The 15,901-nt window shown below is 39.5% G+C and overlaps 1 protein-coding gene and 1 long non-coding RNA gene across 2 annotated transcripts in view; one reads left to right on the top strand and one right to left on the bottom strand.

Moving 5' to 3' along the window:
- Nucleotides 1-15,901, top strand: part of LOC145975011 (uncharacterized) — an 82,846-nt gene that overhangs the window by 3,541 nt on the left and 63,404 nt on the right. The window contains exons 3-4 of the mRNA XM_083105136.1: nt 260-600; nt 1,903-2,336. Coding sequence (XP_082961262.1) covers nt 260-600; nt 1,903-2,336 — 775 coding nt within the window. The remainder of the gene's footprint in view (nt 1-259; nt 601-1,902; nt 2,337-15,901) is intronic.
- LOC145974058 (uncharacterized) lies at nt 7,760-10,313 on the bottom strand. Its single transcript, XR_014439617.1, has 3 exons — nt 10,195-10,313; nt 8,608-8,873; nt 7,760-8,520 (listed from the first exon to the last, which is right to left on the bottom strand). It is a non-coding gene; the product is annotated as an uncharacterized LOC145974058 (long non-coding RNA).

Raw genomic sequence — 15,901 nt, 5'->3', positions numbered from 1 at the left:
TTATTTCTTCGCGAATGTTGGATATATTTTGCCATATTTTTTTGTCAAAACTTTACAATCTCAAAATTTACAATATTTTTTGTTTTTCCATTTAAATTTGCATTGATACATTTTAACAAAATGTGGTATAATTTAATTATTATTATTTAATTAAAAATATACGTTTTTTTATTTTTTATTTTTATTTAAATATTTAATTAATATTTATTTCATTTATATTTAACTTCTTCTTAATATGGTTCGATGTGTGTGTGTCTAGCTATAGATCGTGGCTGGAAAGGATCCGGAAGGAGAGTCCGGCTTTCTTGACAATAGTATCTTTGGAGCTTCCGGAATCGCCGATTCCCTTGATAGAGTCTCAAGCAAACGCGCGGTGCAGACGTAATGTCTCTGATGAAGTCGCAAACGACAAGGATGACATCTTGGACGAGTTTCTGGAGAAGGTCACGGAGGCCGGGAAGGATAGGGAGAAGGAAAGTCGCACAGGAAGGAACAATGTATTCCGGAGAAGCCGGCGGGATAACAGGAAGGAGGGCGACTCTCTGGAATGTACGAAGACTCTAGCCACCCTCGAGGAATGCACGAGAAACATTATTGAAGGTATGATTATATGTATATATATTTTTTTCCTCTTCGCGATAGAAGGAAATGAACGCGCGTGTGGAAATAGCTGGAGAATTATGGCTCTATTAAAGTTTAGCTGAGAAAAAACCGGGCTCGCATTCCTTGAAAAAGTCGAGAAAAATGTATAGAATGCATATAATACTCCACATAATTTGCCGTGCGTTACGTTGGAGCAAACTAGTGGACAGGGATGGAAGGTTGCATTCCTTCAAATGCAAGTATTTAAACTTCACTTTTAGCTCTCTCTGTTTTAGATTTATTTTATAATAATAAAAATAATATTTTTAATAAATTAAATGCTACTTAAATAAAATAATTTTTTTAATTATGTTGAAGTAAAAGTTCAATTTAGTATTTAAATAATTTAATTGACTTTAACTCGGAAAATAAAATTATTTAATATAATTATTAATAAAATTAAAAACTTTGGCTTTAATTAATAATATTAATTAGGATTGGTTTTTTAGATTAATTTAATTAATTAATTTTTAAATAAAGAATTTAGTGCAATTTTTAATTTAAAAGAAATATTAAATTTAATATTTATAAAATTAAAATAATTTAAATATATATATTTTTTTAAAATACAACTTGTGTAAAGTCTTTTTTCTCCAAAAGTAATAATAAATAAATTAAATTTTTTAATTAATTGATTGTTCTACATATTTAGTCGTTAGCCCATATTCAAATAAATATGAGTAAAAAATGACGATAAAATCATAATTTTATTTAAATTAAAAAATATGCATATAAATTAAGAGAATAAGTAATATAATTTCAATATCATAGATTTAAAAAATCACATTAATTAAAAATAATTGAAGAACATTTTAAACGTTATGATTAAAAATTAAGTAAAATAAAACCTCCGAATTAATTGGTTTCTGATGATTCAACTGTCTGTGAAATTGACCGTATCAAGATCGTAAATATTGCAAAGGATGCCATAGAAAGTGTGTATCTTTACATTTATCGACTTTACATTTAATCATCGATTATTCTTGGAATTGATAATAATTTATCGATAACAAGGCCTTATCTTTTATCCATCTCCGATTCGCCCCGAATAAGGCACCTTTCGAAGCACCTCGCTCGCTTCTAAGGATGAATTCTATTCGGCCGAGAACGAGATCGGATTTCAAGGGCGAGGAATCGTCGCAAACGGACCTTGAAATCGCTCGTCGATACCTCTCATGGCGATTTATCGAAATTTTTCCTCCGGCCCGAAAGGAAGAGCTCGAAATCACGAAATTCTCGAACGGCAATATCGAATTTCAGGACCGAGCCGCGAGGGATCGAGTCGACGGGGCGTCGGCGACGATTGCATATGCTCCGAGATACCGAGAGACCTCGGAATCAACGGGGCAGAGACCACGAGTCCGGAAGTGACTCACACGATTCGGATCGCGATGAAGTGTCATCACGGCCGGTCGGCGCAGGAAGAGGACGACGACGACGAAGAGGACGACGACGAGGCGGTCGAGCGACCAACGGAAGAGGAACCGGGGGCGGGAGGAGAGGAGAGGGCGAGGAGTGACAAGAAGGATCTTCAAGGTCCGTCGAACGCGAGGAAGGAGCCGGTGAAGCACGACGTTTCTCGCTGCACCGTCGCCGCAGGTGCGAACGCGGCGTTGGACTTGACGCTAAATTGCAATAGCGTGCGACTGACTTTTCGTGACACGAGCCTGAAGGCAGCAACGCGAGGCCGAGAGGTAAGAACGGCCGGAAACGGTCCAGAATCGGAGACCCCGCGTGGGTTTCCTCTCGAAAGTGGGTTTTGCCGCGCGACGGGATGTTTCTGCAGCTTCAAGAAACAGGGAAAATGTCACGACTATTAGCAACTTATCTCCCTACCTGTTCGTTTTCCCTCCTCCTCCCCTTTTTTCTCTTCTTTCTCTGATAAAATTCCCTTCACTTATACACGTTCAATTATAAATTCATCTCCGTTTCAAGCAGAATAAATAGGAGACTTTAAAAATTGTTTTCGAATTAAATCTCGATGTAAATTTCTTCGGTTTTAAATTAGAATGGAATAAAGGTCGCGTGTGCATAGCGGAATAAATTATTAGATTGATGATAATTGCCATAATTCCTTGAATCGACAGTTTTTTCAATAAACTTAATGCGTGAGAGCGAATTTTGATGGATCGAATGTCGAATTAACGATCCGATCGGCACGATAATACGCAAAAACCGGTAGAGATTCATAATTCCAGGATTCGTTTCAAATAAAAATTCCGAAAAACTGACATAACATCGTGATGAAACGCTTTTATATTTATCCGCTATTTACGACATTTTTAGAGAATTTTCTATTTATTTACTTGCTTCACGAGATGAATTATTAAATGTGCGAAAAAAGATAAATATATGCAAGTTTTTTACATCATGCAAATTTATATACAAGCAAATATTAGTTTCACATGTAGGATATTTTTGCGTATTTAAATTTGAAATTATTTAAGCTCGAGATATTTATAGACATTTAATTAAAAATCTTATCTCTCGTATAAATCCCAAGAATAATTAAGAAATGAAATTTATTGTTATAAATATGTATACGGGGTGTCTCAGACTTAACGAATCAGCCGTTGATGGTAGATTCCTGAGATCATTTGAAAACGAAAATCTTAATACCAAAATGTTGAGGAAGATTTAGTTTCTGCGCTACAAAAGATTAAAGATCACCAATCGGCGCGTTACGTTCTCCAAGGAGCTCGCGTACAGCGTGATAATATCGATATCGATAGAGGCATCAATATAAAATAAAAAAATAGGATTTTGCAGTGAGCGCGATTGTGTCTTCGATGCGATAGTAGTCAGTAGTTTGAACATTTTTACGAAGTAAAAATCTTCCCCAACACTTTGGTATCAGAATTTTCGTCTCCAAACGATCTCAGGAATCTGCTGTTAAGTCTGGGACACCCTGTGTATAATTTCAAGCATAGACGTTTCAAATATAAGATACCACGTGGAAGAATAACATGACTGAGATTTTAGCGTCCAAGTGTCTCTCCAAGAGATCAGGTAAACGCGATTCATGAAACCGTTCGTCTCGACAACGGTTCGTTCAACGTACGGTGCAAAACGGGATCTCTCGTTGACCGAATCACCGAGATTCCCGGAGGGGAGGAGGGGAGGAGGGAAGGGGGAATTTCTAAATTTCGCTTTCGGAACCGCTGTCGCAAAAAGCCGCTCCTTTCCCGAAAGGAGAGCCGCGCCGAACGCGAGGAGAGACGAAGCCGCTCGGCGGAATTGTGAATCTCCCCGGCCGCAATAAATCGCAATCGCCGCGATTCGATTTCTGCGAACGCGCGCTAGAAGAGCGCGGGGGATACGTCGAGGCGGCCTATTAATTAGCTCGTCTAATAAATCGCGACCGGATCCGGGACGCGAGGGGAGAGACAGAGGAGCGAGACGCTATCGCTCCCTCTCCCCCCCCCCCCTCTCTCTCTCTCTCTCTCTCTCTCTCTCTGTCTCTCGATCACTCGCGAGGATAAGAAGAAGCAGCGAGAATACAGAGAACAGATGGAACGGGAAGAAGGAAGAAGTGGGAGGAAAGAGGGGAGGGAGGGGGCGAGAGATAGTATGCCGATCGAGAGAAGCTGGGGGGGAGGAGGGGGCGGACGAAAAAGAGAGACCGCCGAGTGCGAGTTTGGCGGTGGACCGGCGCGAGATGAGAATCGCGCGTCTAGGGCCCGGGGTCCGTGCAAGTTTGGACCCCGAACCGGGTGAGAGAAGTTGGCCGCGCTCCTCCCCCCCCCCCGCCTCTCACCCCCTTCATCCCTGCCTCGGTTTCGTCCTCCTCCGCGTCTTCCTCCCACTCTCTCCCTCTCTCTCTCTCTCTCTCTCTCTCGCGGGACGGACGCGTCGTGTTTTTATTTTGTCTGTGCCGCGCCGCGTTGCTCTCTCCCCCTCCCCCTCCCCCCCCTCTCTCTCTCTCTGTCTCTTTCTTTCTCTGTCTTTCTCTGTCTTAGGGCGAAAATGGTTCATGGCCGTTCCCCGAGCGCCGATTTCGCCGCGAATCCTGCGCGGAGGATCGACCTCTAACTCCTTTATCCTGGCCTGGCGCGGTCTGGTCCTGCCGCTTTATTCGCCACGCTACTTCGCTTCGGCTCGCAGTCGCGTCGCGGTTTTTCACCGCGGTTAACGTCCCCCTTCTTCATGCACGCGATCGCATCGTTCGCCTTTTTTAACGGGCCCTAATGGAATTTCTGTTTTCTGCCGGCTAGATTATACCAGTCGCGTCTCTCCTCTCTCTCTCTCCCTCTCTCTCTCCCCCTCTCCCCCTTCTCTCTCTCTTTCTCTCTCTCTCTGTTTCTCTCGCAATCGCCCGTCAGAGAGAGAGAGAGTTTCGTTACTTTATAATGGACGGTATTGTGTTGGGCGATATATTGGCCGAACAATATGCGGCTGCCGTTTATCACGCGAAAAGTCGTAAATCAATTTTCGAAGCATAATAAACGAGTAATGAGCGAATATATTCATGCGATGTGCTCCTTCAAAACACGAGCATTTCTTCAAACGAACGATTCTTCGTTTTATAAATTATCAGCCGGGAGATCGATACGACTCAAAATAGTACTCGAAATTAATGACTCGTATAAGTTATCAACGGGGAGATCATTGTCTCTCCCGCGCGGCAAAAAAAGCCTCTCCCAACATCTATATGTAAATTACTCCGTCGAGTTGAATTTTATTTTATTTTACTTCTTTTTTTTTTGCAACATGTGTATTCTTCTACGAGTTATACATCATTTTAATCTCGTTGTGTGTATTCTTGATATTATTTTAGATTCGAATCACATTTTTTTCCAGCCTTACAAGATTCCAAAACCTCTTGATAATAATGTAATATAATAAAAAAAATATTATAAAATTATAGTATTATTAATAATATTATATATATTAATTCACCACAGTTTTTCTAGCTCGCAAGATTCCAAAACCTCTTAATAATAATATAGTATAATAAAAAAAATATTATAAAATTATAGTATTATTAATAATATTATATAAATATTAATTCTCCAGATGGAATATTTTTATCTGCGAAAAGAGTCTTCTCATTAAAAAAAAAAAAAATCGTGTCTCTTGTAGTCTTCTTAGAATGCATTTTCCGCGGTTATATCATAGTTGACCTAAAGAAGAGCTCATTAACTCTGCGATGATCGCCTAATTAAACCGCGCGTCCGATGAGCCAGGACACGAGCGACGGTCGATATTTCTTCCGTAAATAACCATCCTTTGCGTGTGTCGTTGCCAAGGGAGAGCCAAGAAAGAGGGAGGGACCCGCGTGAAACAATGCGAGCGCGCGTAAGTTTCTAATCGCAAAGAGAGTCCTTTTTTCCCTTGGATCAAATTACCATAAATAATGATCCCTTTGCAATATTTATAGCGACCAGGTACCCTATACGAACGCCTTTATGACCGGCCACCCTCTAACGTTCTTCTCCCCTCCCCCTGCGCCCCTCCTCGTATAATTTCTTCGACTTTCTCTCGTCTCATTTTAACTTTTCACCCCCCCGCCCCCGCGGTGTCCTGCTCCCCTCATCCTCGAGGCTCTCGCTCGATCGAGTCAAGTTTTCCGCCGCCTTTCTTCCTGCCTATTTCTCGCCCTCTTTCTCCCCTCGTCCGTCTCCTCGTTCTCTCCCCATTCAAGGCATCGATTAACGTGTTTACCCTCCTCCCCCGCTCCCCCGATCCCGGGGCAGGGGGGTGCAAAAACGCGCGAACAACCGCGCCGCCGACCGCAATCGACGTTCGCGGAAGATCGCGGAATCGGAAAACAAAGGGGACTTTGTGCCCCGTTGATGAGACCGAGACGTCCCCTCTCCTCTCCCTCCGTCGCGTTTTTCTTCCCTTCTGTCGGATATAACGAGGCGAGAGGAGGAGAGACGAGAGGAGAAGTGGCAGTTGGGGAATTGGTATGTTGATTGTGCGCGATGGACGAGAGAGAAGAGACATTTCGCTTGTTCTCTCTCTCTCTCTCTCTCTATCTCTGAAGAGTAATTGCGTATTTCAATTAAGTTTCTCGTAATTTTATATAATAAGAGGATAGAGAAATTTCTAATTTTTAAGGAGATGCTACAAATGATTTTGTCCGATTTTGGAAATTGATTTTAAGAGCCAATAAATTTGCGGTTGATGCATTTTATTTGATACAACGGCGAGAGTGCAAGATTAAGATGTCCGACAGATTCTTCCCTTAAATGAATTTCTCACTTGAGGATCCCGAGCCGAGAATGCGGCCTCGTTTAGCTCGATTAATTCTGTCGATTCTTTGAACCGATTATTGTGCTGTGAAGAAATCTTTAACTATGATCAAGGGAATAATCTTCGATCAGCTATATCGGAAGAATATAAATTAAGGAAAATTTAAATTTTTTAATATTTAATTTTTTTTTATGTTTTTAATATTTATAATTTTTTTAATATTTATAATTAATTATTTAATATTTATATCGAACTGTCTTTGAAATATTTTACATTTAAAACATATCATCACAGGCTTATTATTTTCACAATAATAAAACACAAATATTAGGATGCGATACAAGATACAATCGTCGTGATCAATTAATTAAAGCAAAGAAATCTCGAATCAATTACACAACTAATTTATGGGCTCCCTTAAATATAGATTGCATCCAATAAAACCAGAGTAAATTAGTAAAGTCTACCAAATAGTAATCCATAAATTAGACACACAAACGAATTTTGCCAGCAGACGACAAAACGATGAGAAAAAACGCCGCTTCAAAATATTTATCGCGCTGAAAAATCTAGCAAACGGAGAACAGGAGAGGAAGGAGGAGGAGGGGGAAGAAAGAAGAATTGGGAAGAGATAAAAGAAATAGTAGATACATCCTTGATGAGCGATCGTTATCACGATGAAAATGCAGTCTCGAATCGATTCGTCGGCAGTCGATTCCTCTTGGCTTCTTTTATTAGACTGCCAATTTCGTGGCGTCTTCCACGGAATTCTCTCTCCTCTTTCTTTTCTTATTTTTTCCTTTTTTTTTTTGGTTCTTCTCGATATGAGATCCCGCTGACTCGAGAGACCCGCGCCGACAAGAGAGACTCGCTCTTCTAATCTCAAAGTGCCCTCGCGACGCGCTTATCTCGAGGCGACGTGACGTCACATGGCGGCGGTGCACATGTTTAAGTCGTAAGAAGAATAATTCGATTATGCCGATGCCGGCCACGCTTCTTTCACAGTGGTTCCCTTGTCTCGTCCGGTTTTTTTCTCCCCCCGCTCGCAGTTTTTTCGCTTTGTTTCCGGCGTCGACGCCTTTTTTTCCCTCGCGAGATCGCATCAATCTTCGCCTCGACTGCGAAGTAATTATTCCCGATTAAATCTCACCCGCGATCGACGTCGATTTTGCGTTCGAGCGGAATTTTCGGAAATTTATTTTCGAAAATAATATCAATGTCACGTGTAATCGATCGAGGTGAGATCCTTCCCCCCGTCTTCGATCGCGATCCGGTTAAGTAAACGCGTGTTTTTCTCTTTCGGATTTTCGTTTCATTTATTTCGATCGATCCTGCTCGGAAGGGTTTCCACGATTCCGCTGGTATATATTCCTGACAGGGAGGTCGCGAGCAGGGAGGAGGGAGAATTTCAATTTCCCCGTCACTAACCTCGCTTCCATCAATCTCCAGAATCGTGCCAGCCGAGTGGAAAACGAACCCGATGACTTTCCGCCTGCGAAGGTAGATTCGACGTTTCGTCGAAGCTTCAAAGGTCAGGGTTAGTCGACGCAACATTTTTAATGGATCGCTCTAAAATGGCCATCCATCATATATCGAGCGACAAATATTTATTCGCGCGATTAATTATGATCTCCCTTCATTTATTCTTGTTCAAACATTGTCGAAATTATCCAGCGAAATCTGCGAGATGATTTTACACCATAATTAAATCGTAAGAGTCGTGACAATTTTTACAACAGATTTTTACATGTCCAGATGAGAAGATACCCCGAAAGCATTCTGTACGTATTCCTGTACCTCCTGGAGCAATTTTCTTTCGTCCCGATGAATTTTCTGCTTCAACATAGAGCCGGGTTAATGAGAATATAATCTTAGTTGTGCGTGGTCTCACTCGTTCTGAGACGACATTCCCGCCATTTCGCGTTCCACGTCTTCTTCATCTCTTTCCTCTCGTTCCCTCTCTGTCGTATCCGGTCCTTCCTTCCGGCAATTACTCTCGTCTCGACGTCGCATGGAATTATTATCGTCCGTACCTATCGAACGAGAGAGAAAGAAAGAGAGAGATATCTCCTATTCCTACTTTTATGGATGCCTCAATAAACGTCATTTGATGCACGTGTCCTGTTAACGCGTGATTTATTCTGAATTCTGGTAATTTCGAAGGCTAATAAATTTAAGTTTGCATTTGATATCAAAATGTTTCTGAGAATATTCAATTTGAAGCAATTAATTATCAATACAGATTTTATATATTAAATAATTTTCTCTAGATATGCAAATTAAATAAATGCAAGAACATGTTGAGAATTTTTATAAAGAGTGCAAATATAATATATAAATAAAATATAAAAATATATGACACATTTTACACATATGATATAAAATAATATAATAAAATATTTATAAAACATATGATATAAAATAATATATAATAAAATAATATTTATAAAACATATAATATAAAATATTATATAATAAAATCATATATGCAACTTTTTTTATGTGATAAATATCTTAAACATATTTACAGAAAATTATAAGCGAGTTATTTAATTCGAGACCGTCAATCTCTTGAATTTTAGATCCGAACTTGATATACCTATTGTTCGTTTATGTGTTTCGGCATCAGTCAAATTTCGGCGTCCCCGTCAATTGGCATGCAATTCGAGAACGACGTTGCCCGATTATTAAATCGTGCATCGCGGGCCGCACAATGGCCCGGCACCGACCGCACAGGAAGGCTTCTATCACCGCTGATTTAGATTCATTAGGAATTTTATTATTAATTTCGCTAATTGCCGGGTTTGCCGAATTAATTGGGCGCGTCTGGAGAGGCCGCGCGTGTCTCGCGCCAATTGTTGCATTCTTAAGGACCGACGTGAAAAATAAAAAATAAATTTGCACGGAACGTACACACAAGGAATCGATGTATAATAGAAATATAATAAATGATAAGTCACGATAAAGAAAATAAAAAGAATAAAGAGACGCGTAATTATTAAGGTAATTCATTATTAATTTACAATTAATTGATATTCACAATTTATATATGTGATTATTAAAACAAAAATGGAGGATATAAATTAAATATTACAGGACGAAATTATTTTTATATCTCTACATGTTTGTCTCTTAAGATATAAATTAGTATTAATTTTCAATTAAAATTAATTGACATTAGAGCAGCTGTACATGAGAAATAATTTTAATTTCTATTAAGGAGTAAAAAATTATAGAATCTTGCAGTAACAAAGATTATTTATATTTATATTTATTAAATAATAATTTATAAAAATATATCAATCAATCGCATCAATCATCTTTCTACGGTGAAGAAACGAGGAAGACACTTACAGAATGATCTTGTACGATGCTAAATCGTCGTGAAAAGCAAGTCCTTAACTAATCTTACGGGAAGAACGCGATACACCAGCGCGTAATTCGATTTGCGAATTGTGCGACCGACGAAGATATTCTCGATGAACCCGACGCCTCGACACAAGTTGTATACATATAATCTGACCCAGATCCCAGGGTCTAAGTGAGGTTTAACACGAGGGAGAAAAGGGGAATCGGGAGGAAGAGGAGGAACATTGAGCGGGAGGGGGAGAAGAGGGAGGTCCGGAGGGTTCCTCAGGAGTAGACAAACAAAATATAACAGCGCGAGTTACAAGGAAAGATCCCGGCGAGATGAAGGGTCTCTCTCTCTCTCTTTCTCTCGCTCTCTCTCTCTCCCCTTCCTCCTCCCGTTCTTTTTGCTCTCCTTCGCCTCTTCCTCTCTAGGAAGACGGAGAGGCGGGAGGGAGGACGAACCCTCTTGAAGCATGAATGGATTACGAAGAGCCGTGTTCATTCATTCGCTCCTTGGCGGCCTAGAAACCCACAAAAAGTGTATCTCTCGGTCAGGACCATCGCCATAGTCTATGGTCGCGGACTTTGGACGCCTATCCTTCCCTCCCTCCGCGGATCACGCTCGCGTGCGCTGAGCCTCTCGGATTTATTCCCGAAAAACTGGAAGAGAAGTAAGGATTAATCCTCCTTTTTAGCACATATAACTTGTCAGAAGGATCAATATTGTATTTCTATTTGACGAACCATAACGCATAAATAATTAAGATATAATAATAAATAAGATAATTAATAATAATAATAATTAATAATAATCTTTCTCAAAGTTTCGGATCTCCTGAACAAGAAAGAAAGACGAAGAACTACCCACTTATGCCACCTATGTCGCTTTGTTTTTGCTTACTATCAGCCAGAGCGAGCCCACTCGTGTTGAAAGATACTTGCTGCGTGTAATGAATAATTAAATTTCGATTTTTTAATCAGGTTTTTAAAATACATGAATTAAATTTGAAGCTTTGGGAAATTTAACTTTAAATTTAAATTAAATTTAAAATTTTTTAAAATTTAAATTTAATTTTAAATTACAAATTTTAATCAACTTTTAATATCAAATTTTAATCAAATTCGTCTTCTGTCGCCGCAAAATTCTATTCACCTCCACTTGTGATTGCTACCTTAGATTGAAGACAAATCCTGTGCGAAAGAAAACTTGAAGATTGCCGAGAAAAATAGAAATCCCCAAGAAAGTTATAAATAGGCATATTCGATAATAAATATATTTGAGCTAAAATAAGGTATCCCGGAGAGAACTACACAGGGTTAAATACGGCTGACCGATGCCGGTTACGTTGACCCTGAAAATACCGAAGAGAAACATAGTAAAGGACCACTTTTGCGAATCACAGAGATCTCTCTCGTGATTTCTTTCCACGGTGAAAACGATGTAGATATTCCTACGTACATATCCCGCGGGAGGTAATTACTATCGGCCGGAGATAGCGAGAGAGAGCGAGAGAGAGAGAGAGAGAGAGAGGACCCCACAACGCCCGGGATCTCCGCTGACTTATTATTTCTTAGTGATTTTCTGAATTGCAGCGGGCACGAACGCGCGAGCCGATGTCTTCGTGACGTAAACGAGATAATGGGCCCAGCTCGCGTACCCACGATGTAGACATAATGACGATCTTAGGATTATAGTTTGTCCAGTAACTCGCGTCCCCTTCTCTCCCAACGATCCCACCCCCTCCTCCTCCCCGACCGACCGACCGGGTTAATTGACAATAATGAGAGACAAAACGGGAGTGGAAAAAGCCGGGGATAATAACGGTGAACTTGTAGAGTGATATATGCGATACGATATAAATCACGATGCGGATTTGCGGCGTGGATTATAGAGAGGAAACGTGTAGCTGAAAGTTGGAAATGAAAATTTATACTCGCAGATATATGCTATTTACGAGAGAGATTGCGCTCCGCACACGAAATTATATTACAATTTCGATAACGCTGTTTCAAACTCGTGAATGATTTTTTGGAGCGAGTGTATTTTTTTTTTACCTGAAAAATAAATGAAAGGAGACGTAACAAGAGCGCAGAGCAGATAAAAATAAGAAAGATAAAAAGAGAGAAAGATAAAAATAAATATTTCAGAAAAATCAATATAGAGGACATATCGTAAGACGTTATCGAGAAGAGGAGATACTCGGTTATGTATTTAAGGGGTTATATCTAATCATAAAAGTAGAAAAAACGATTTTTATGTTTTTAGATTTTCTTGAAATATCATGTTGAAAATATTTCCTAAAAATTTCAAGTTAATTGGATGCAAATTGATGGAGTTACAAGTGTATGTTTTGAAGTTATGAAGCGCCAGAATGTATAACTTCGTTTAAACACGACTACAAAGCTTCACCTCTGATGTTTTGAGGGCTATCAAGTCAATATATGAAGATTTAAATAAACTAAAATTATACGGGCCCGGAATAGATGATTCTGTGTAAATTAAAAAAACTATATTTTATTTAAACGTAAACTTGACACAAACCTTAAACGCGTTTTTCTCGAAATCACTTCTTCAAAGTCGGTGAGCAAGATATTTCGAAAACCATTACACCGATTTGCTTGAAATTTTACAGGCTTCTTTTACGTATAAAAACCTAGTAGGTGAACGAAGGATTTTGTTTTTTAATGAATACTTTTTTTTTTACTTAATAAAAAATGAGCAATTTTTAAGTCGAAAAAGAATATTTTAAAATATTCTTTTAATCTCTTAAAATAATTGTCAAATGGCTGCCATTTTGTTCCAAAACAATTTTTCGATTAATCCTTCGTTCATCTACTGGACAATTTCATACATTAACTACAGTTTATTGAATTTTTGATATCAGATGAATCAGCTTCGAATAGCACTGCTCACCGCGTAGCGCTTTTTAAAAAACAATATCCGGAAGAATAGTTATAACTTTTACATTTCTTAATATTTTATTTAAAAAAAAGTATAATAACATCTTTAATATTTGTACTTTTGAATAAAAATTTATTTGTACAAAAAAATTATTACACTTTTCAAAAAAAATTCCCAAACATCGTACATTTTTCGGTCTGCTGACTAGACATAACCCCTTAAGGAGATCCCTTAACCTATCTTTTTTATCGACAAAATACTGTAACTTTTGGGCATGTGCCATTTTTTATTGTCTACATAGAATTAAAAATCCTTTTCTACGGTTGAAGTGTAGATGCAAACGGACATGGGGAAGCTGATTATATACTGAGAAAGAAAAAAGAGTATAAAATTATATATTTATTTATCGACTTCTTAAATCAACATGGCGTCTAAAGCTATCACCTCATAAAGACATTAGCCTTGTATAAATGTTTTGTAACTTTTATGCATAAAACAATAGCATACCCAATAGCGGACTGCACAATAAAAACTTGTGGAACTGTGAAAATTGAGTTTAGTAGTCTAATTAATAAATGGCATGTGCCCAAAAATTTCGGTCCGTATGTACCTGAAATATCGGTAGAGTAGAGTGAAAAAAGCAGTGCATCTTCTTTATAAATAACGTGATAGAGAGAGATACGGGATGAGGATTAGATGAGGGCGCTGTAATCGTGTAAGAGTTCACCATTCAATGAGGGGTCCCCTTAATCCATTAAAGTTAGGAGGAAAAATTTTTTAAAATCATAAGAATCCCCGCAAGCTGATTTAGCGTGATAATAGCGACACGGGCATACAGAATCCCTGGACCACAGGGAGAATCCCTTTGACACGGAATCGTAAGTTGACGACGTCGTTAACGCGCGGCTCCGAGTCCCGGGCAACAAACGTCGGCGTCGCGTTTGGATGGCGGCGACGGGGAGACACACGAAGCTGGGAAAAAGATAAGTACCTGTCGGGGGGGGAGCGGGGCTTTTCTCTTTGGTCCACCATTAGAGCAATTTGAACGTCTTCTCCGTTTCGGGGCGGCAAAAAATGCCGGTGAGTCGTTGCGCTAGACTGAAGAATGATCGGAGAGGCGCCGAACCTGATTCGACTGCTCTTGCCATCTCTCTCTCTCTCTCTCTCTTTCCTTCTCCTCTTGCTCGTCTCATCACCCTCGGGCTCGATCCACCGTTATCCCTCTCCCACTCGCGACAACGTCGTCGTTTCTTCCCGCTCCGACATTCGAAAATAGAAACCCATCCTCCCTTTCTCCCCTCTCCCCCTTCGTCTCCCCCTGGAGCTTCTTCTTTTTCTACGGTTCTTTTTTTTTCTCTCTTCGGCGTTCAACTCGCTCCTCCAGGACTCGTTAGATTCACTCGGGGATTATGTTTCGTGCTATTATAGCTCTCGAGGAAAACACCCGCGCGTCCCCTCGCCATCCTAATGCTTCTAGTGTTCCTTCTGCGCTGTCGATGTTACTCCTCTTCTCCGGCTATCGATTTATTGATCTCCTCTCCTAGGATCTCTTCGACGCGAGATAAGACATCTAGCGTGTCCGCAGCTCACTTTTACGAAGACGAAATATCCCCGTAAAAACGACACATGAATATTTATTAAATGCATCGATTAAACGTGTCTTAATAAAATTATAAAACAGATGTATCAACGTAAAAAGTATAAAGGAGATCCAAAAATTAATCTTTTCCAGATAAAAGCTAAAAAAATGACATCATACATGTATCGCAAGCTATTTAAATTAAAAAATGATAATTAAAGCATTTTATTTCTTTCAACATCTCTCCTTAAATATTGTTTATTAGACGTATCCAAAATTTATTTTATACAGCTAAAAATGTTCAGAAAATTTTCTATTTTCTTTATATAAAAAAATTCGTATTTTTATTATTTCCAAGTGTACCTTAGTATAATCATCTATTATTTATCTCTTATTTTTTCATTTTTATTTTTTCATTTTATCTTTTATTTATCTTTTATTTATCCTATATTTATCGCAAAGATATAAATGTCTTCATTCTCTGCAAAAAATATGTTATCTTTCCACCGCTTGTAATCATTGAGTTTCACTCATATCTTAGTGAATCTTTAATATTTGTACTAGTAATTTCTCGCACCTTTTTCAAATATTTAAATCAATATTTAAATAAATCGCGCTTGCAGATAACACAAAGATATATGCGTGTCACTTGCGTCAAGGTATTAAAATCCGCATACCTCGAACTACTTCGGCGCGTCGGGGGAGGGAGGGGGTACGAGCGCATTAATTTCGGAGACGTGCAACGGCAGGGCGCAAAAAGGAAATCGCGAGACGCGCCGCAGCGCGTTGGAATCCCTCTACGTGGGATCAGGTATATCCTTAGCGCAGGAGCTATCCGTCTCGGTCTCTCCGCTGAATGTTAGAAGATATATTATGCTCCCTCGAAGAGGGTGGTAACACTTGTTTGATTCAATTCCAGGAACACGCACGAAGCCGACCGCTCAATTTTTCTTCCGCCCGGGGAAGTTGCGATGCTTACACTTATCACGTGGCCCGCGAATATATGTATGTGTGTGTTTTTACGCACACAAGCAGACGTCGGCGCCTTACGAATCCGCAGTTGTTACCGGGGCTTGATGAGCGCACACTTGAGAATTATCCGTGAGAATTCCCGCGATATAATGATCGTTTCACCCTGAAGAATAATCCACCGTAAAAACTTAATCGCGTAAAGATATGCAGGATTCGTTTTAAATTTCGCTCGCAATTATGAGAAACTGCGATGAGAG

Source organism: Camponotus vicinus, unplaced genomic scaffold (genome assembly GCF_025532165.1).
Source record: "Camponotus vicinus isolate PSW18456_S1 unplaced genomic scaffold, iyCamVici1.0 SCAF_7, whole genome shotgun sequence".
Classification (NCBI taxonomy): domain Eukaryota; kingdom Metazoa; phylum Arthropoda; class Insecta; order Hymenoptera; family Formicidae; genus Camponotus; species Camponotus vicinus.
The sequence above is the reverse complement of the archived record's forward strand: the minus strand, read 5'-3'. Positions and strand labels throughout refer to the sequence as shown.